Source organism: Bombyx mori, chromosome 7 (genome assembly GCF_030269925.1).
Source record: "Bombyx mori chromosome 7, ASM3026992v2".
Classification (NCBI taxonomy): Eukaryota; Metazoa; Arthropoda; class Insecta; order Lepidoptera; family Bombycidae; genus Bombyx; species Bombyx mori.
In genome coordinates, this window is record NC_085113.1 from 13,554,370 (window position 1) to 13,573,030 (window position 18,661).

At 35.4% G+C, this 18,661-nt stretch overlaps 2 protein-coding genes across 5 annotated transcripts in view; one reads left to right on the forward strand and one right to left on the reverse strand.

Moving 5' to 3' along the window:
• The window catches only part of LOC101738393 (dystrophin), a 513,865-nt gene that overhangs the window by 201,396 nt on the left and 293,808 nt on the right, over nt 1–18,661 (reverse strand). The window lies entirely within an intron of this gene.
• LOC110385359 (uncharacterized) lies at nt 5,404–14,267 on the forward strand. The gene is made up of 9 exons (XM_021348551.3): nt 5,404–5,594; nt 6,533–6,658; nt 6,905–6,985; nt 7,539–7,631; nt 8,430–8,567; nt 9,012–9,035; nt 12,111–12,692; nt 13,017–13,073; nt 14,122–14,267. The coding sequence occupies exons 4-9, from the start codon at nt 7,562–7,564 to the stop codon at nt 14,151–14,153; spliced, it is 903 nt and encodes a 300-aa protein (XP_021204226.3). The 5' UTR covers nt 5,404–5,594; nt 6,533–6,658; nt 6,905–6,985; nt 7,539–7,561; the 3' UTR covers nt 14,154–14,267.

An 18,661-nucleotide genomic window follows, 5' to 3' on the forward strand; every position in this document is an offset into this window, starting at 1 on the left:
TTTCACAATTTCTATTAAATAGTATAGTAATATAATAAATAATATTAAAATACCATGAGAACAGTAAGAATCACTGCTTTAAAAAATATATATTAACATTGACAATCGCCAGTCTACATTTGCTTCTTAAGCAATTTGTAAAAATAAGTATTTTGTTTATTTTTTTCGTAATAACCTTCATAACACTTACACAGGCTCTCCATTAGCTGAAGTCTTGAGAGATTCAAAATTATTTGAGTTCGACTCACCAATAATCGACCCAAACCTCAACAACGAAGATATAGACGCAGGAGAAAATGGCTTAAGAATTGGAAGCCTTAGTCCGACTAGGACTCCTGAAAAGATTGAAAACATCAAACAAGTGATCGATGACTTGAAATCTAAACTAATTGGTACTTTATCTTTTGAAGCAGAACAGGCTCAAGAAAAAGCTGCAGCGGGAGCTGGACAGTACATATCTTACTATTACGGATCGACAGCATCAGAACCTCAGCTCCACAATAATGATCTCCTCACGCACTCAAAGACCGACGAAACACAATATACTGTAATGCTGAATAATCCATCCTCAAAAGCTGAACAATCCAACCCTGAAGTTCCTTCAGCAGTACTTTATTCTCTTGGCAAAAAACAAGGTGTTCAATTTTCAAATGCAGTCAATAATTTAGGAACAAATGTTGATCAATTTCAAAAAGATAACTCACATTTTTTTAATAATCATGGCGTTAAAGCCGAATCTAACTTAATAAATAATATTGGGCTTGCTTCTGATCAACCAAGGGAACCATCAAGATCAAAGGTATATGCAATAGGAGCTAATAGTGGCATACAGTATCCTAGTACTTTTAATAATTTTGCGACAAATATTGAAAATTCTGATAATGAATTATTGTCAGCAATCCATACTTCAATCGGTACTCAATATCCAAACTTTATCGGCAATTCAGGACCCAATATTGATAAACTGAACAAGGAAATGTCACCTAATAAACTTTATTCCTTTGGCACTAATACCGGAACTCAATATTCCAATCTAATCAGCAATTTAGGCTCCAATACTGATCCATTTAGTAAAGAGTACTCATCAGCAATACTCAATTCTATGAACACAAATGTTGGTACCCAATATCCAAATTTAATAAATAATTTGGGATCAAACACGGATAAGGCGAATAGAGAATTAACAGCAATTATTCATGGAGCTAATACGGGAGCTCTATATTCTAATATGATCAGTAATTTAGGACCTAATGCTGACCAATCAAATCAAGGTTTAACATTAGCCATTCTAAGCTCTCTTCCAACTTCACAGCCTCGTTTAGGCAGCAATTTAGGATTAAATACTGACCAAGCTCAGAAAAAATCGTCATCAGGAGTGCTTCACTCTGCAGTTGAAAATTCCGACACTCTATATTCTAATAAAATCAGTGAAATAGGATCGAAATCAGATCAGTCTAAGCACGAATTGTTAACAACACTACTTCATGATCTCGGTATTACTACTGGGAGCCAGTATAATAATTTGATCAGAAATTTAGCGGCCGATCAGTCTAATAAGGAAATCCCACCAGCTGTAATATATTCTACTGATTTAAATTCTGGACAGACACATATGGACTCCAATCCACGTTACAGCCATCTTCTTCAGCAGTCATCTCCTGGTTTTAACACTGGATCCAAAAACCATTTGAATTCTGTTTTGAACAGTGCTTTTGAAAAAGGATATACACTTCACAATGGTGAAAATTTACAAAGCGTAAGTCCTCATTACCATGCAACAAGTACACAAGGAGATGGCTTAAATCTTATCAGCAAAAATCCTTCCACTTCACAAACATTATTTGAAAGTGGTAGTTACATCCCCGGCTTACAGCAAGCAGCCAACATGCAGAATATTAAACCCAACTATTTCACTCAAGATAATCTATCAAAATATATAGTCTCTTCATCTCCAACGTATGTTGATAAAATTCCCAATCACGAAGAAGATAAAGTACTGATCTCACCGTCGGCCAAAACCCAACCAACACAACGTAAGTACCACCGCAACCATGTAGATTATTTTACTTTAAAGACGCTGGCCTGAGATTTACTGAGTAAAAGCCACAACTTGAATGCTATATTTTCGAGAAAAGGCAACAAATAGCCTACTAGGTCGCAGTAGAAAAGTCGCCGGTTTTTTTTTAAATAGACAACTAACTAAAACTTAAAAGCGCATCCATTCGTTATTTTAATAATGTCAAAATTCCATATCTCGTGACCAAAATTCATGTTATGGCCCACAAAGTCACAGAATTTTGGCACATGTCCATTTTCGAATCAGCGACTACGAGGGTGACAGCAACGCTTCGCTTCATGAGCACGTTAACTATGTTCCCCCGCAGTAAATATTATTAACTGTAATCAATTGTGTCGTTAATGCCATGTATTTATTTATAAAAGTACTCATCTCGGTCGTTGCCAATGCGGGTTATCATAATAATATAGTTTCCAATATTGAAAACTTATTAATTTATTTTACATTTTTTGGACGTTTGTTTCCACAGAATCTTATTTGAGATTGATATCAGCCAATGAATACATCATGCCTCATTTGATACAAGGTAAGTTTTTGATATGTGTGGTAGTTTATATGAGTTTAATTTTTACATTTAAATTTGGCACTATACAAACACATTCCATGAAAAGTGGAATGAAAAGAGATTGTAGATTCTCACATCGCTCCCCCTTCTTTGATAATCAAGGATCAGTCACTATTTTAAGGATAAATGCTTTTTTCATAACTGACTTTTAAATTGACAGTATACAAAAACTAAAATATATGAATCAATCACAAATAAATGCTAAACCAATTTTCAACGTGTAACTACTCCCTTTAATTTATTACTGAACAGTTGCAGAACTGTAAATAAATACTCGCACTCAACAGCATCCACTTTTCCAGATATCAAAAGCAAAATAACCTGTCAAAAAGAAGGGGAGATATACAAACTTTGGACGCCGATGTATCAGTGCCTTGTTTGTGCCTGCATCAACAGTGCCGGAGTCGTGCATCCAGTCTGTACTAAATGTGATGGGTGTACAACTGCTGGTAGCGAACCAGTTGTCTCGACCACATCACCAGCTCCTATCCAAGAAGGTACGAGTGTTTGACTTGAACATGACGTATGGCATTGACGTGAATGACGTTGTAATTAGCAAAATAAATCTAATCTTGAATCGAGACATTTCTTGTTTTTACCACAGTTTGGGACACATTTTGATTTTTATAACTCAAAATAAAAATCTCTGTACCTATAAATCTATGAAGACAACTTGAACATTTTAATAGCTACAAGTTCTGCTTTTAAGATACTCATAATGACGTATGCTCTCTCTGTGTTATCTAAGCTAATCAGTAATCACTCTTGATTACAGTGACATGCAGTCCACTACCTCAAGGTTATGTCTTCGAAAATCCCTTGAACCCGTGCCAGGTTTGCATTTGTGTGGAGACCATCGATGCTGACGGACGTGTTAATGCTCAGATCAAATGTCAAGAAAATTTTGAATGTGGTATCTTAACTTTCAAGAAATATTCTAACGGCTTATATGTCTGCTCATATTTCTGTTCTCTGCTGTGAACGCACGGTCAAGCTCATTATAAGGAATTACTGCGACCCGTAGGCGGTGTTAATGCCGCTGCACATGCTAAGATTAAAGGTCGAATTGAATCAATTGCAAAGCCTATCTCGTTATAACTGTAATGTTGTTTGTAGTCTGTCCAGGTGGGCTTTTTTATTTTTTATTGCATAGATAGGTGGACGAGCTCACAGCCCACCTGATGTTAAGTGGTTACCAGAACCCATAGACACCTAAAAGGTAAATGCCGCCACCCACCTTGAAATATGAATTCTAAGGTTTCAGTATAGTTACAACGGCCCTTCAAACCGAAACACATTACCGCTTCACGGCAGAAATAGGTAGGGCGGTGGTACCTACTCGTGCGGATTCATAAGAGGTCCTACCACCAGTTACGGCTGTTAGCTTGAACAGTGTATTATAATGGACGTAAGTTATATGCCTTGTCAGTATAGGCTAAAGACTACAGTAAAATGACTAAACTATCTCGTGCCGATGATATTGTTCCTGTGAAATATTTAAAATTTCACTTTTTATAAATTATGTTCATTTATAAAAAAAAATTAAAATTTAAAACTAAAATTATCTCATCGTCTTACTAAAAGTAACAACAAAATTAACTTAAATTACGAAGAATATCTACAACGTAGCTAAGACCATGAAGCTTAGATACTAATTAAATACGAATTAATTAAGGTTTTTAATTGAAAAGGAAATTACCAATATTTTAATTGCCATATGTTTTTCAGTTTTAAAACCGGAATCTACATTACGTAAGTACTGCAGTACACGATAAGTTTTCACTACTACAAGCCCCAAACACGCGGCAAGTACAACTAGTGCCTTGACAGTATCGGGTCTATATCCTTTTCATTTGTTATAAATAAGTTTTAAAATACCGTGACAAATTTCCGCTATATATCAGATTAATTTTGGCTTGAAACTTCTAACAGTTCTTGGGACGAAGCTGTCGTAAGTGTCAGACAAACTTACTAGAAGAGTTCTGTATTTCCAGTTTGAGTATCAGCACCTTCCACAGACAACAAACTTCACAAACTTGGGGCTTGTTGTTTTTATATTTGATGTACTAAAAAGGGAGAGAGAGAGAATAACAATTCGGACTCTGTAGACGTTTCGAATCTATTTAATTATGTATTGGATGTAGATAGTTGATTTAGCGTCAATTCTGACACATTTAGATATCAAGTGGATATTTCCCCCCTCTTTTTTTAAAATTATGTAAATTTCGGTAAAAATAGTGATGGTCCAATTACCCAAGGGACTCTTAAATGATATGAAATTAAACATGAATATTAACTAACGAAACAAATTAATCTTTTAGAGTTGACTTGTTATAGTTTTTGATATATGTCAATGAGCAGATGATGGATAAAGTCTTAGTTGCAGTTGAATAACGGCTATCCAGGACAGAACATGTGATTGCTTCGTGTCCCATATATTCACTTTTTTTTTTTTAGTTTTGAATGACTATTACTATTTTTTTAAATTTATGTTCAATTGTTAACAAAACGTTAATTCAGTTAGACATTAACTGTAATCAACCTACTGGAAGTAAACACTTCGCTGAGTCGAGTGAATGTCAAAATCAGAGTTGTTCAGTTCTGAGGATGGCTTCTGCACAGAATTGTCATACTGATTCACTGGATACATAAAAATTTATAGAGTTAACAGCTGCATAGAGAGGTCATCGGTCTCTACATTTTATGCTTCACTTTTTATTTTTAATAAAATTTCAATGAATAACAAGCATCAGCATTCACTGAAATAAGGATTTCGATAAAGAAGGTCTCTATTAGTTATTTAGATTCGATTTTTGTTTAGAGGTAAAATAAACCAACCAAATGCTCAGATTTTTTATTTATTGAGATTTTACCAACTCTTTGCCTTTTAATTATTTAACTTCGTGTTTCTGTTTGCAGCTACTATTCCTGATGTGCCATTTCCAACTCCATGTGAGTATCTATTTACGCTTTCAATCATTAAATACCATCCATGTGCACTATCAAACACAAAACCACCACAAAGAGGCTGTGTATATCGCTACATATAAAAATACTTTAAACAACTTAACAAACTTGACGGCCGTCTGGTGTAGTGGTAAGTGACATGGTCACTACACAAGGGAGTCGCGGGTTCGAATCCCGTCAAGGGAAGATATTTGTATGATAAATATAAATGCCTTTTCCAGGGTTATGGATGTATATTAAATATATGTATGTGTATAATAAAAATCTTACATTTATTTCCGTTATCTGGTACCTGTAACACAAGTTCCTTACGAACTTATCATGGGATTAGATAAAGTGTGGTTTATAAAAAAAAAAGGTTCTGTATCATTCATTATAATTGCGCTACATGAAACAATAGAGATTAATTTATATTATCAAAAAAGAAACAACTTAAACCGCGTCAGCTTACGACCAAAGTACTATCCAATTAACTTTCGTTTATTTAACAATATTTGCTTTAATTAACGAGAAGAATTGTGCACGGAAAATTCGCACGTGGGATTCTGGAAACCTTTTATGTAATTAACAAAATTGTATACGAGTTTTGAAGTTTTAGTAGCATCAAACATATTATTATCATGTCATGTAATTATACGTATATGTCATACAACTCCCTTAAAACTGTTCTATTTATTTATTACTAGCGACCCGCCCTCGCTTCGCTTCGGAAACTGTAATTTATTATTGATTTCTCCACTATTTAATAGATGTTATTATACATATAAACCTTCCTCTTCAATCACTCTATCTATTAAAAAAAACTGCATCAAAATCCGTTGCGTAGTTTTAAAGATTTAAGCATACACAGGGACAGATATAGAGACAGAGAAAGCGACTTTGTTTTATACTATGTAGTGATTATTTTCCTGTAAATTAAATAGATCCAACCTGTGAAAGGCTCCCAGCAAACGTGGACTTCCCCCATCCCACTGACACATGCAAAATCTGCAAATGCATAAAGAAATTCAGCGAATCGAAAATTAGTTGTGTGGCTATTGCTGGATGTGGTGAGTAAATACGTGTATTGCGTATCAATCATTTGTTGACAAGTAACCGTGCCCAACTGTGACTGCATCTGAAGAATTAACTGACCAAAAAAACGTTTTTAGTGATCGTGATAGTTTGCTATATTGACCTAATGAAAATCCTATTAATGATCATTGAACATTTGTATTGCTCGCTTCAACTTTTGAGGTATCAACAGTTAAATCTGAAAACTAGCCTGTGCTAATTGCGTGTCACAATTCCCCCAGTGACCCAACGCCCGTCAACGCTATCACCGGTTCCAGAGCTTCCCAGAGTGACGTCCACCATCGCTGACAGTGTGCCTACGAGTAAGTTTAAATCAATTAACAAAAATCCATAATTAGCTTCGGTAATCGGATAAGCTAATTAACTTAACATAATACGCTTTGTGGCCCATTTTTTTAATTAAGAACCTTAATTCTCGCCATAAAACTTTATCTTGACTGGGACGTATTGGTAATTTATATCCTTAAAAAAAACAGAATACGACAATACTAATAGTAGCAAAGTGAAAGAATGTCGGCAGGGACCCAGAGTATTTAATAAACTCTTTGAAATGCACTTGAAGATACCTAGCCAAGGAACACTTAGCAGTATTACACGGTAAAAGCGGTACAACAAGCCTCTTCCAGCGTCCGTTAACGACGCATACACAGTATCGACGGGCCAAAGCAGCCCCTATAGGCTTACAACTGAAACAACTCAACTTTTCTCCGTCCCAATTTAACTTAAAAGGTACATAATTGGGCGTTCGTGTTGGCGTTGTACAAACAAGCTTCTTGCAGGCAGTTCATTATCAGCGTCGCTTTGTAATCCTGAAGACAAACAGACTCCCTTTGTATAATAAAGTGTGATTAGCAGGTCGGCCATCTGTAAACACTCCCATGGCCACAGGACCGATGCCTGCCGTGCCAACCTCATTAGCCCCTGGGCCGCTACCTGGTCCAAAGCCCCGTGAGTATTATGTTATGATTAGAATAGTTACGCGTGGAATAACATTTTCACATTCTATTTGTTTTAGTTTTGCATATTACTATTTCCTTAATATTTTCGTAATTACTATTTATTTAACTTTAAAATAGAACTTACGAATAACGAAATAAGCCCGCACGGGTAGGTAATACTATCCTACCTGCTTTTGCCATGAAACAGTCAAGTCGGTTTGGAGGATAGAGCAGCCCTTAGAAAATACAATTGAGATTTGCAATTCTTGTCTCAAATTGAATGACGGCAGTGACGCGGAGAGAATAAGGTGTAGATAGAATGTAGGTACAACTATTATACTGAGATTCCAGTGATAATTTGGAGTACATGGGAATATCGTCGATAGCTCCCATGACAAGCATAACTTTGGTTTCACATAAAAACACTAACACGATTGTAGCCCCCTTGCAGACTTATGTACCGTGCACTATAATATCATTCTAGCTATGTATATGGAATTTGCCAGTATTTTAACTTAAACACATATGTTTTTGTAATCTCTTGTAAATTTTACACTCTGCTCTATCTGGCGATTTTTGACCATCTTGGATGCGTTACCCACAATATAGTCCTAGTTTTTGTAGCTGAAAATAATTGAGCATTTCAATCAGGAATATAATAACCGTAAATTCAATGAGGTTGAGTTGTTACCATAATGTTTTAAGACAAGGATGTGATCATGCTGTGATTTTTGAGCTCCGTTTAATAGAAGACGAACGATTGTTCCACGACAATCACTAAAAGACTTGACAATAAAAAACTTCACAGATGAATCCTGCCATCCTTTCACCCCCAAGCAAATGTTCCAGCATCCTTGGGACGAATGTTTGATGTGCGTTTGCACTGAAGAGATCACGGTCGGCCACGTCACCATAGAAGTCAACTGTTACACTAAGAAATCTTGCTGTAAGTTGATTTTTAATTATATATTTTAAGATGAATAATTATTAATTTCTGTTTTGAAAAAAATCACAGGCGGATCATCATTTTAAAGTAACTATGGCACATGATATTAAGAACTTCACTTCGCGCACAAGGTGCCATCTTAAAACATATTAGTGCAGTTTAGTACCTTTAACAAAACCAAGAGTATGGTCATGATTCTAATTCGTATAAACTAGGACTTTCTTCAAAAAACTTTCATGAAAGTCGCTAAAGATACTGAAATGCTAGATTTATTCGAAGATCATCTAAATTATGAACTAATCCCAATTTGCCCGCAAACCCAACGTGTTGTAAAGCAAGTTTCCGATCTTATATCCGAAATATAATAGCCTGATGTATGCGTTTACTGAAGCCTACATCAATGTATATGCTAATTAAAAATCAGTAAGCTCTGTTTGATTCCAGGTTATGATGGGCAAGCGTCTACGGGTAAGTCCGAGGGAATCGATCTCAATATATCTTAACGGTTAATACAGTTAGTAATTCAAGTCGTCGTGGCCTAAAGTACACATCCGGTGCTTTTGTATCTACCGATGCAACGGTGTTCCAATCTCGGGCGGGTACCAATTTTTCTAATGAAATACGTAGGTACTTAACAAATGCTTACAATTGACTTCCACGACAAAATCCAAAAAAATGCAATGTCTGAATTTGTTGGACTTGACGACATCTTTTTTTTAACAGTAACAGCCGCTCCCGTCTATACTCGTAAGTGTTCTTCTATAAATTTGTTTAATGAATTGGTGACACATTGGTGACACGAGAGCAATGTACGTGGTGATGCTACTGTAGCTTATGAAAAGCACAATTTACATCCCCCTTCCAATCTTGGATACACGATATCGTATATTTTATTGCCTTGCAGTAACTACTGTTGTGCCCATGGGGCACATGAACTTTCAAGACAGAAATAAGCAATATAATGCTAGCAATATATAATAACTAAAAACATTCCTGAAAGCACAAAAATTTTAAAAGTTTAAGAAGTCCCTGTGCGATTATATGTATAATATTTCTAAACATTGTTTATTCCACAGCAGCGCCTGCAGTTCCTGGTAAGTCTATATATAGCCGATATCAATAACTAACAGTACTCTTATTTACTATACCGCTGCAATTTCATTACAGTTATGCCAAAAGTTCGTAAGGTACTGGTTCTGGAACTATCGGCCAATAGTCGAGCAATAGAGATTTGTTATAATTGCGACTGCAGGATGATCAATATGGTTCCCTCACAGTTACTATTACAGCGGGGGTTAGATGATGAAATTGTCGAAAGTTCAATGAGGCCAAGATTCCTTATGATTTTCGTGTATTAAGTATTTCATGAAGCAGATCATCGATAACCCTAATGGTGCTTTTGAATTCCTAGTTTACTAAAGCAGTCAAAGCCGTTGTCAATGACAGACCGCATTCGCTGCCGTATTCTGTCATAACTGTAATGACAGACTCAGGGCGCCGGCCGAAATATCAAAAGTATTGGCTGTTACTACAAAAACAAAAACAAAAACAAACAACGGTTTTAAAAAACCGAGTTATAAACCTTACAGCAATGGACAGTTAAAACTGAAATAAAAGTTAAAATTTACGGTGGCGTACGACACGAGTGTCAAAATTGACACGTGTACGTAAAACCGTCCGTACGCCCGGGAGCCGATGCAGTGGGTTTACGACCGGTTCTAAATGAATGGTTATCTGCTGAATTATATAACCTGCTTCAAAATTAATTGGTTTTAACCGGTTTTTGTTGATTTAATTATTCAGACAAATTAACAGCACATTAATGCAAATGTAATGTTGATAAACATGATTCAACCGTCTATAAATTAATTACAAACATTAACTGGCGAAATAAAGAACCCGGGAAATTAATTTTAAATCGCACTCATAGATAATGTACAGACTACACTGAGATAGCTTTGGAAGCTGGTCTTTTTTTTTAGAACTCTTACTTGTAGTTGAAAAGCATGAACTACGTTTTAAATAAGCCAATACCCTTATGAATTACTTTTAATCCGTTGAAGGCCAGAGTCTACACGTATTGGACATATGATAATTTAGTCTTACATCAGTCTTAGGAACGCGAAGGGTTAAAGTACTAGGTTAATGAGAAATGGTAGGTATAAACAAAGCACTGATTGTTAATACTAGACTGTAAAAAGAAAATCACCCATTTAGAAGAAAAAAATACATAAACTAAAAGCAATTTTATTTGTAAGATTTTCTTTTTTGTCTAAAATATTTAAATTCTCCCAAGCAATACGTTTATTGATGCTAAAGAACGTCAATAATTAATAGAAAAAAAGTAAATCTATTCACAGACAATGTAGAAAAGTATATTTGCTTATTTTACATAGATAGATAGATAGATATAATATTATAGAAGATAATATAGTTATATCTATATAAGTAATCACACGGAGACAAAAATGAAACAGTCAACCACTAATAGGTAGATTTGAAATGGACACGGCGAAGTGATACATTCTTTATAAACATACAACTATGTTTGGGAACTCGTGCTAAATTTGCCCAGACCTATGTCAAACGAAATGCAAACTTAATCTGACGTCTTACGACATTAAATACAATCAAATACACCCATTTGAAGTTATCAAGGTAGTCAATATACAGTATTAATTAATGTTACTTTGAATGTTCTGTACTTCAGAAACTACAGCTAGTTTTTACATGAGTTTTTACCTTTCCACTGGTGGTAGGACCTCTTGTGAGTCCGCGCGGGTGGGTACCACCACTTTGTCTATTTCTTCCGTGAAGCAGTAAGGCGTTTCGGTTTGAAGTGTGGGGCAGCCGTTGTTACTATACTTGAGACCTTAGAAGTAATATCTCAAGGTGGGTGGCGCATTTACGTTGTGGATGTCTATGGGCTCCAGTAACCTATTAACACCAGGTGGGCTGTGAGCTCGTCCACCATAAGCAATAAAAGAAAAAGAAAAACATGACCATTACTAATGTGATTTAAAATGATCCAAGACTATTTAAAATCTTAAGCTTATTTTTTAAAACTTTAGCTCTAGTTAAAGTCTACGTATTTCTAAAAAGCTCCATCTCCTCTGATTGCTGAGCACTAGATTGTAACTCTATTAGCGAAACATTCCCTAAGTGTATTGGTTTTCTCGTTGTCCATTTATAGAATTCGTTCACCCTTGAACGAGATACCGCATCGAGGGGCAGAATTGTAATTGTCTATCACACCCCCTTGTCACCCCTTTTGCGGAACAAAATCAGTTGTTTCTCGTTTGTTTGTCATTACAGTTCGACATGTTATGGCGTGTTCTTCAAATCGACATTTTTTTTATAAATTAAAACTGAAAGGATGCAAAAACAACATACTATGTTATTTTAAGCTTATTATGTGTGATTGTTAAAACTAAGTCAGAAGTAGAACTAAAAATGTTAAGACAATGATAATTGACAGATCCAATTAATATCGTTGTCAATATGAATGTCTTTGATTTTTATAGTGCTATTGGTTTGTTATAGGTTACATATCAGTACACACGTCTCCAAATAAAGCAGAAGAACAAACATCACAACTCAACTCACTATCCTTGCGCCATCCAACTGCTTTAGAATTTCAAGGTTCGGAAGGAAGCCTTATGATCCCATCTAGTAGCCAGAGCATTGAAACACAACCATTATATACTGAAGATCAGAAATCGAATGTTCTACAGTACAAGCCTGAAGTATCTCAATATGATCACAGACCTGGGACTGGACTGGCAAATAATTACCCAAAAAATATTTACCGAGGTGACGCGCCAGGTCAGAGTCAATATTTGAGTTACGGTGACACCCCATCAGCTTTGACTAAGGAAGAGACTTTAGCGGAAATTATCTACGGAAGTCAGGCACAAATTGCTACATCTACTCCACAAAATTTTGGTAACGAAATATCCAATGCCAAAGCGTATCAGTATAGTGGTGATTTAGCGCCTCCCACTGTTCCTAAAGGCCACGTAGTACCACCACCATTATATTCGGCTCAGATGTACCAATCACCAGTTTTTTCGCACGGAAGTTCTTTGATTCCTTCACAGATGTTGGGCAGTCCGGTAAATGGCTGTAAGTGTTTTATTATTTCCGTACAGTCACTGCTCTACGAATCCTGTTCGTTTAATTAAATTCGAAAAATAAGTCAGATTATCTATCTCTATCAATAAAATTGAATATTTCTTTGAATGTTTGTCCTTTAAGTGTTCATAAGCTGACATGGAAACGCTTCTGTACAAATGGGTATGTGCAGATATCGGCTATAGTGGATTGATAGGGTGGATTGCAACCGAATTTTACTGATCAAAAAGAAATTAATGTAGACTAAAATCTTGATCATATCATTCATTCGTTTTTACTTTAATTTACTGTTATAAATAAATTTTTCATTGCCAGATTCTCCGAGTACCCAAATACAGATGCTTGCAAATGGAAAATTCATACTTAAATCCGGTACGTAATTACACTTCAAATTTTGAATTATCAAAAATAAATTTGAATTGAGAAAATTCTTGATATATTTTTTGCATTTCTTGATATATAATTAAATACCTCCAACTGATAGATAAACAAACCTTGGGGACAACCGCCATCTAAGACATTAACATTGCCAACACAATGCCAATTAGATTGGCTAGGAGCACATACTATGCTCGCTTTGGGCAAATATATCAATACATACAGTAAGAGGTGAATCAGAAATGGTTACAATTGTGAGTGATACTTAAGACTGGAATTTAGGATTTCAGTTATTCTATTGTCTTCTCGTTTTCCGATTATATGAGATCAAAGTAACGACAACTATAGCTGGAAGAGTCCGGCATTATATCTGTATGTACTGATTTATATATTACATAAATAATATATGATATTCTTTATATCAAATCCTCAATTCCTCCAATCCTTAATTCATTTCCATCACGTTGATATCTAATTTAAATGAAAATATCAACATTAACAGTCCTAGCATTCATGTACTTATGTGCACGAAATAGCAATATTAAACACCCTTTCTATCCAAATAATACCCTTACAAATTTCGAGGCAAAGTTACACATCCCTTGTCAAAAAGTTACTGTGTATTTTTAACAAGCGCCCAAAGGCCCGTAAACTTTCCGGACATTAAATTAATAATGTATTTGCAACGACAAATGGCCGCCAGTTTGATACAAATCTCATTTAATCAAAATCGGTATTGGGAACAGGCTTATTTTGTAGTCAAGGGGATTTTGAAGTAGACGATACGACACTAACTGCACCGCTCGCCTCCCATGCGGTACGGTACGAACAATTATTTGGTTGATAAGCGACGTGTACATGAATGAATCCAAAAATAGCCTTATTAACTTAGAGGTTAATGCTATTTTGGAATTAAACCACTACAACTATTTGACAAAAATTGCAACGAAGCATAATTCTCGCTGTTATCAATAGCCAAATGCTAATGTGGTGCAGGAACTACATAATGTATTACAATATTTTGAAAATTAAACTGTTACAGGTGAAGAAACTGAAAGTGATGAAAACGAATGAAGACTGTGAACTGCATTCAACTAAACGACGACTTGGCAAGAACAATGGAACCGAGCCTTGTGTGAGCGTAAAGCGCTTTTGTATATAACCCAATAAAGCAAAACAAATACAGAACTCTTTTTCATTTAACGGCCGTCTGGTGTAGTGGTAAGTGACATGGTCACTACACAAGGGGGTCGCGGGTTCGAATCCCACCAAGGGAGGATATTTGTATGATAAATATAAATGTCTTTTCCAGGGTAATGGATGTATATTAAATATATTTATGTGTATAATAAAAATATTACATTTATTTCCGTTATCTGGTACCTGTAACACAAGTTTATTACGAACTTACCACGGGACCAGTTAACGTGGCGTGATTGTTAGTAAATATTTATTTATTTAGAACTAGTGAATTAAAGTGACTATGGATATTGAAAGGATTCGTCTGTCGCACATAGACATACATGCAACTGGGTCACAAGCTTTCGTCTTGAAGTAACAAAATCGTTAGATCTGTAAAGCGACGTGTGATTTTTTTATTGCATATATGGATGGACGAGCTCTCAGCCCACCTGGTGTCAAGTGGTTACCGCAACCCATAGACATCTACAACGCAAATGCGCCACCCACCTTGAAATATATGTTCTAAAGGTCTCAGTATAGTTACAACGGCTACCCTATCCTTCAAATCGAAACGCATTACTGCTTCACAGCAGAAATAGACGAGGCGGTGTTACCTAGCCGTGCGGACTCACAAGAGGTCCTACCACCAGTAATATACATATTGGTCTTCTTATTTCCGTTCACCTACATAAAAAATATTTCCTAAAACCTCTATGATTCAAACTCAAATGATTTGGTTGACGAACTATGTACCTGCTCAGAGTGAAGAGCGTGTTAATGAAATCATTTCTGAAATAGTTTCACCATCCATCAGGTATCTTCGATTTCAATGTCAATTTGTTCATATTTACTTCAATACGACTCGAGATATTGAAGAAGTAATCTAAAAGTAGTAATAAATGTTCAAAACCTTGTTACAAAAATAAGAAAACCATATTATTTCTTAGTACGAACTGTAAACTTATATTACCGTACGTATAAATATTTTTACGACACGAAAAGAAATAATCCTTGATTAACAATGAAATACGATGTTATTCTACAACATATTTCTCTTAGCCGTGTGTGGTAAGTAGGGTTTATTTATTTTTTAATAAATCTAAAAAAAAATTTTTAGACAATTTTATATTACATACTGAAGATTTTTTGAAAATAAAGATGAGATGTGTCGTGATTGTCTTTATCATCGGGTATCGGCAGAATATGGGACTGGTTACAAACAGAAGCTGCAATTGAATAAAGGTAGATCGTGACCGAAAGAGTCATTACATTTAAAAAATGCTTCGTAAATATAGACAAAAACTTCTATCACTCTATCTAATATCTAATTTACTGGTGGTAGGATGTCCTGTGAGTCCGCACGGGTAGGTACCACCACCCTGCCTTTTTCTGCCATGAAGCAGAAATAAATTTCAGTTTGAAGGGCGGGGCAGCCGGTGTATTGTTAAAAGTGAGACCTTACAACTCATGTCTCAAGGTAGGTGGCGGCACTTACGTTGTAGATGTCTATGGGCTCCGGTAACCACTTAAGATCAGATGGGCCGCGAGCTCGTCCACCCGTCCAAGCAATAAAAAATAAACTAATGTTCATCAAGGCACTGGTTTTTTGCTAGTGGCTGGGTATTTTGTGAGGCTGCAAGGGTAGTTACTTTCACCGTGCCTATTTCTGCGGTGAAGCAACAATGCGTAACGGTTTGAAGAGTGGGGCAACTTTTGTACTGTAATACTGAGATTTAGAACTCATTTCTCAATGAGTGGCAGTAACATAACACCAGGTGGGGCGTGAGCTCATCCATCCATCTTAACAATGGAAAAAATATCTTATTTGTGTATTATATTCTAGTCTATATTGACTTTAATTACCATGGAATCACTGAAACTAATAAAAAATATATTTCTTCTTCATTATTCTAAAGTATCTCAATATAAAACGGAAATCTACAAAAATGTATAATGAAACAATTTAATGTGCTAACTAAAAGAAAAAAAACATTAGATAAAACAGTTAATATTCGAGTGAAAAATAAAAAATAAAATCCTTTAAAACTTTCTAACCGTGGAATGTGATGAGGTCTTTGTAGAATTTTGCATTATAATATTGAAGTAGTTTTATTAAATCCCTGAGCTAGCTTCAAAGTGATGTCTTTTTAACATTTTTATTTGAATTTGAAGGCAGTTGCGCTTTGTACTGAAAGTTTACTGGTTTATAGTAACACGTAGGCTACAAGAATAGGTAATATTGTTTATTTAGGGAATATGAAAATGAACTTGTATTACTGATATGATAAAATCTAAAAAAAATATATAGTTTTAAAACCTTACTTGAATTGTAAAGTTCATGCGTATTCGTACCTCATTATTTAGTTCATTTTGAATGGTAAGATAGCCGTTCAAAATAATTCGAGGCTTTGAACTTACATCAGGATGAACGGTGGAATCATGTTTTAGTATCTTTAACTTTTGATAACTCCATAATAGCAGACAAACCGCAAACTATATCAGTATGGTTATAAAAATATGACAGAAATAAAATTCAAAAAAGCGGCTTTTAAAAAAAAACACACATTTTAGGAATTTTACAGACGAAATGTCAAAACGATGCCCTAACCTTGACCACTCTGTACCTTCAAAACGTCGACTCAATGAAAAACATAGCGGAATTCAATGACGCCCAGCACCGAGGGCCGGATTGGTACGACGACGATTCCTCTGACTCTGATGAGGGGAAAAGCGATTTAGAAAGCGGCATAACTGACACCAGCAGTAGCAGCATGTGAGGAGACATCCATTTACCAAAATTTACATTATAGAACCTATAATCTGGACTAATTTAATGATAGTACGGCACGGAACGGTAGCCACTAGTTTTTGTAGGATTTGCCAAACAGTATATATTTTCGATGCTCATAATAATGCTTAGAGTACAAACTGGTATTTTTGTCAAGTAATTTAAGTGGTCCTTGATATACTTGAGGCACGACCTAACCAGATTCTACGTAATTCTGTCCTAAGGTCTAAGTTAGAACTTGGTCTACAAAATTTCTCCCTTCAAACCTCTTTACCAGTTGTCTCTTGTGTTAAGATAATAAAATATCTTGATATTTTGGATAAATTTAATAGAAATCACAAAACTTTGTTAGTCATAGATCAGAAATGAACCCACTTTACAACATATCAAAATTCAAACCATTAACACCCTGAGAAATGCCTTTAATGCCGCTGATTAGTAAGACCTACAAATCAGGAATCAGAGTCGCTCATCAAAAAATTAAGCAAGTGAATCCCTGATCTTTCGATTATATCTGGGTCTCGTTTTTATGTTAAATTTCTTCTTTTAATCAGAAAATTAATTATTTATTAACTAATAATGATCATTTAGATCTTCATCGTCTAGTTCTTCAAGTAGTACATCATCAGAAGCTTCATCTGTTGAGACAAAAGAACGGAAATCCGCGTAAGACAACTATACATATCCTAAATTTTTTTTCTATTTTATGAAGATAAAATCAAATTCGAATATAAGTCGAATTAAGTCTTCACATTAGCTTTAATTGATCCATAGACGATTTTTATTGACAGTGTGGTGTCTGTCACAATCACAGCATACTTTTAGCATAGACGACCAGAAACACTCACCGCTCCTTTATTTTTTACTGATAATGAAGGCTCATAGATTCTAAAGAATAAATACAACCTTATTTTAATAAGTGAATTGTATTGAACTTGTGAATTAACTATAGAATTTGAAAATATGTTTGAATCTCTCCAGGGAAAAACTTTACCGAAAGTGCGTTTCATGTCCTACCGATATGCTAAAAGAATATAAAAACATTGGAATCAGATGGATCTGTGGTGCATACCAGCGAGCCCGGAGATCCTTTAAGAGCGAATGTATGATGCGGTACCGGAATTGCCAAGATGGTACCAGTAAGTATTAGGATACGATTCAAAGACTTCTCATTGGTGGCAGGACCTGTGAGTCCGCACGGGTAGGTACCACCACCCCGCCTATTTCTGCCGTGAAGCAGAAATGCGTTTCGGTTTAAAGGCTGAGGCAGCTGTTGTAAGTATACTGAGACCTTAGAACTTATATCTCAAGGTGGGTGGCGCGTTTACGTTGTAGATGTCTATGGGCTCCAGTAACCACTTAGCATCAGGTGGGCTGTGAACTCGTCCACCCAAATAATTTAAAATATAAAAAAAAACTTCTCACATTTTCAAACAACTTTACGGCCCATTTGGCCTTAAACCATGGATCGAAACCATAGTCATCAATAATGTCGGTAATTATTGCATTTAAGTCGTATATAATATATATGTATGTGTCAATTTTGCATGAATAATATTTTTTATAATATGTTTCAGTGTTCGTCAAAATATACGACCACCGCTGTAAGAAT

Excerpts from the sequence above, each read along its gene's own strand:
- LOC110385359 (XM_021348551.3), top strand. The coding sequence starts at position 7,562 with ATGGCCACAGGACCGATGCCTGCCGTGCCAACCTCATTAGCCCCTGGG. Across the intron at positions 8,568-9,011 it reads TTACACTAAGAAATCTTGCT|GTTATGATGGGCAAGCGTCT; the intron begins GTAAGTTGATTT and ends GTTTGATTCCAG. Across the intron at positions 9,036-12,110 it reads TGATGGGCAAGCGTCTACGG|GTTACATATCAGTACACACG; the intron begins GTAAGTCCGAGG and ends GGTTTGTTATAG.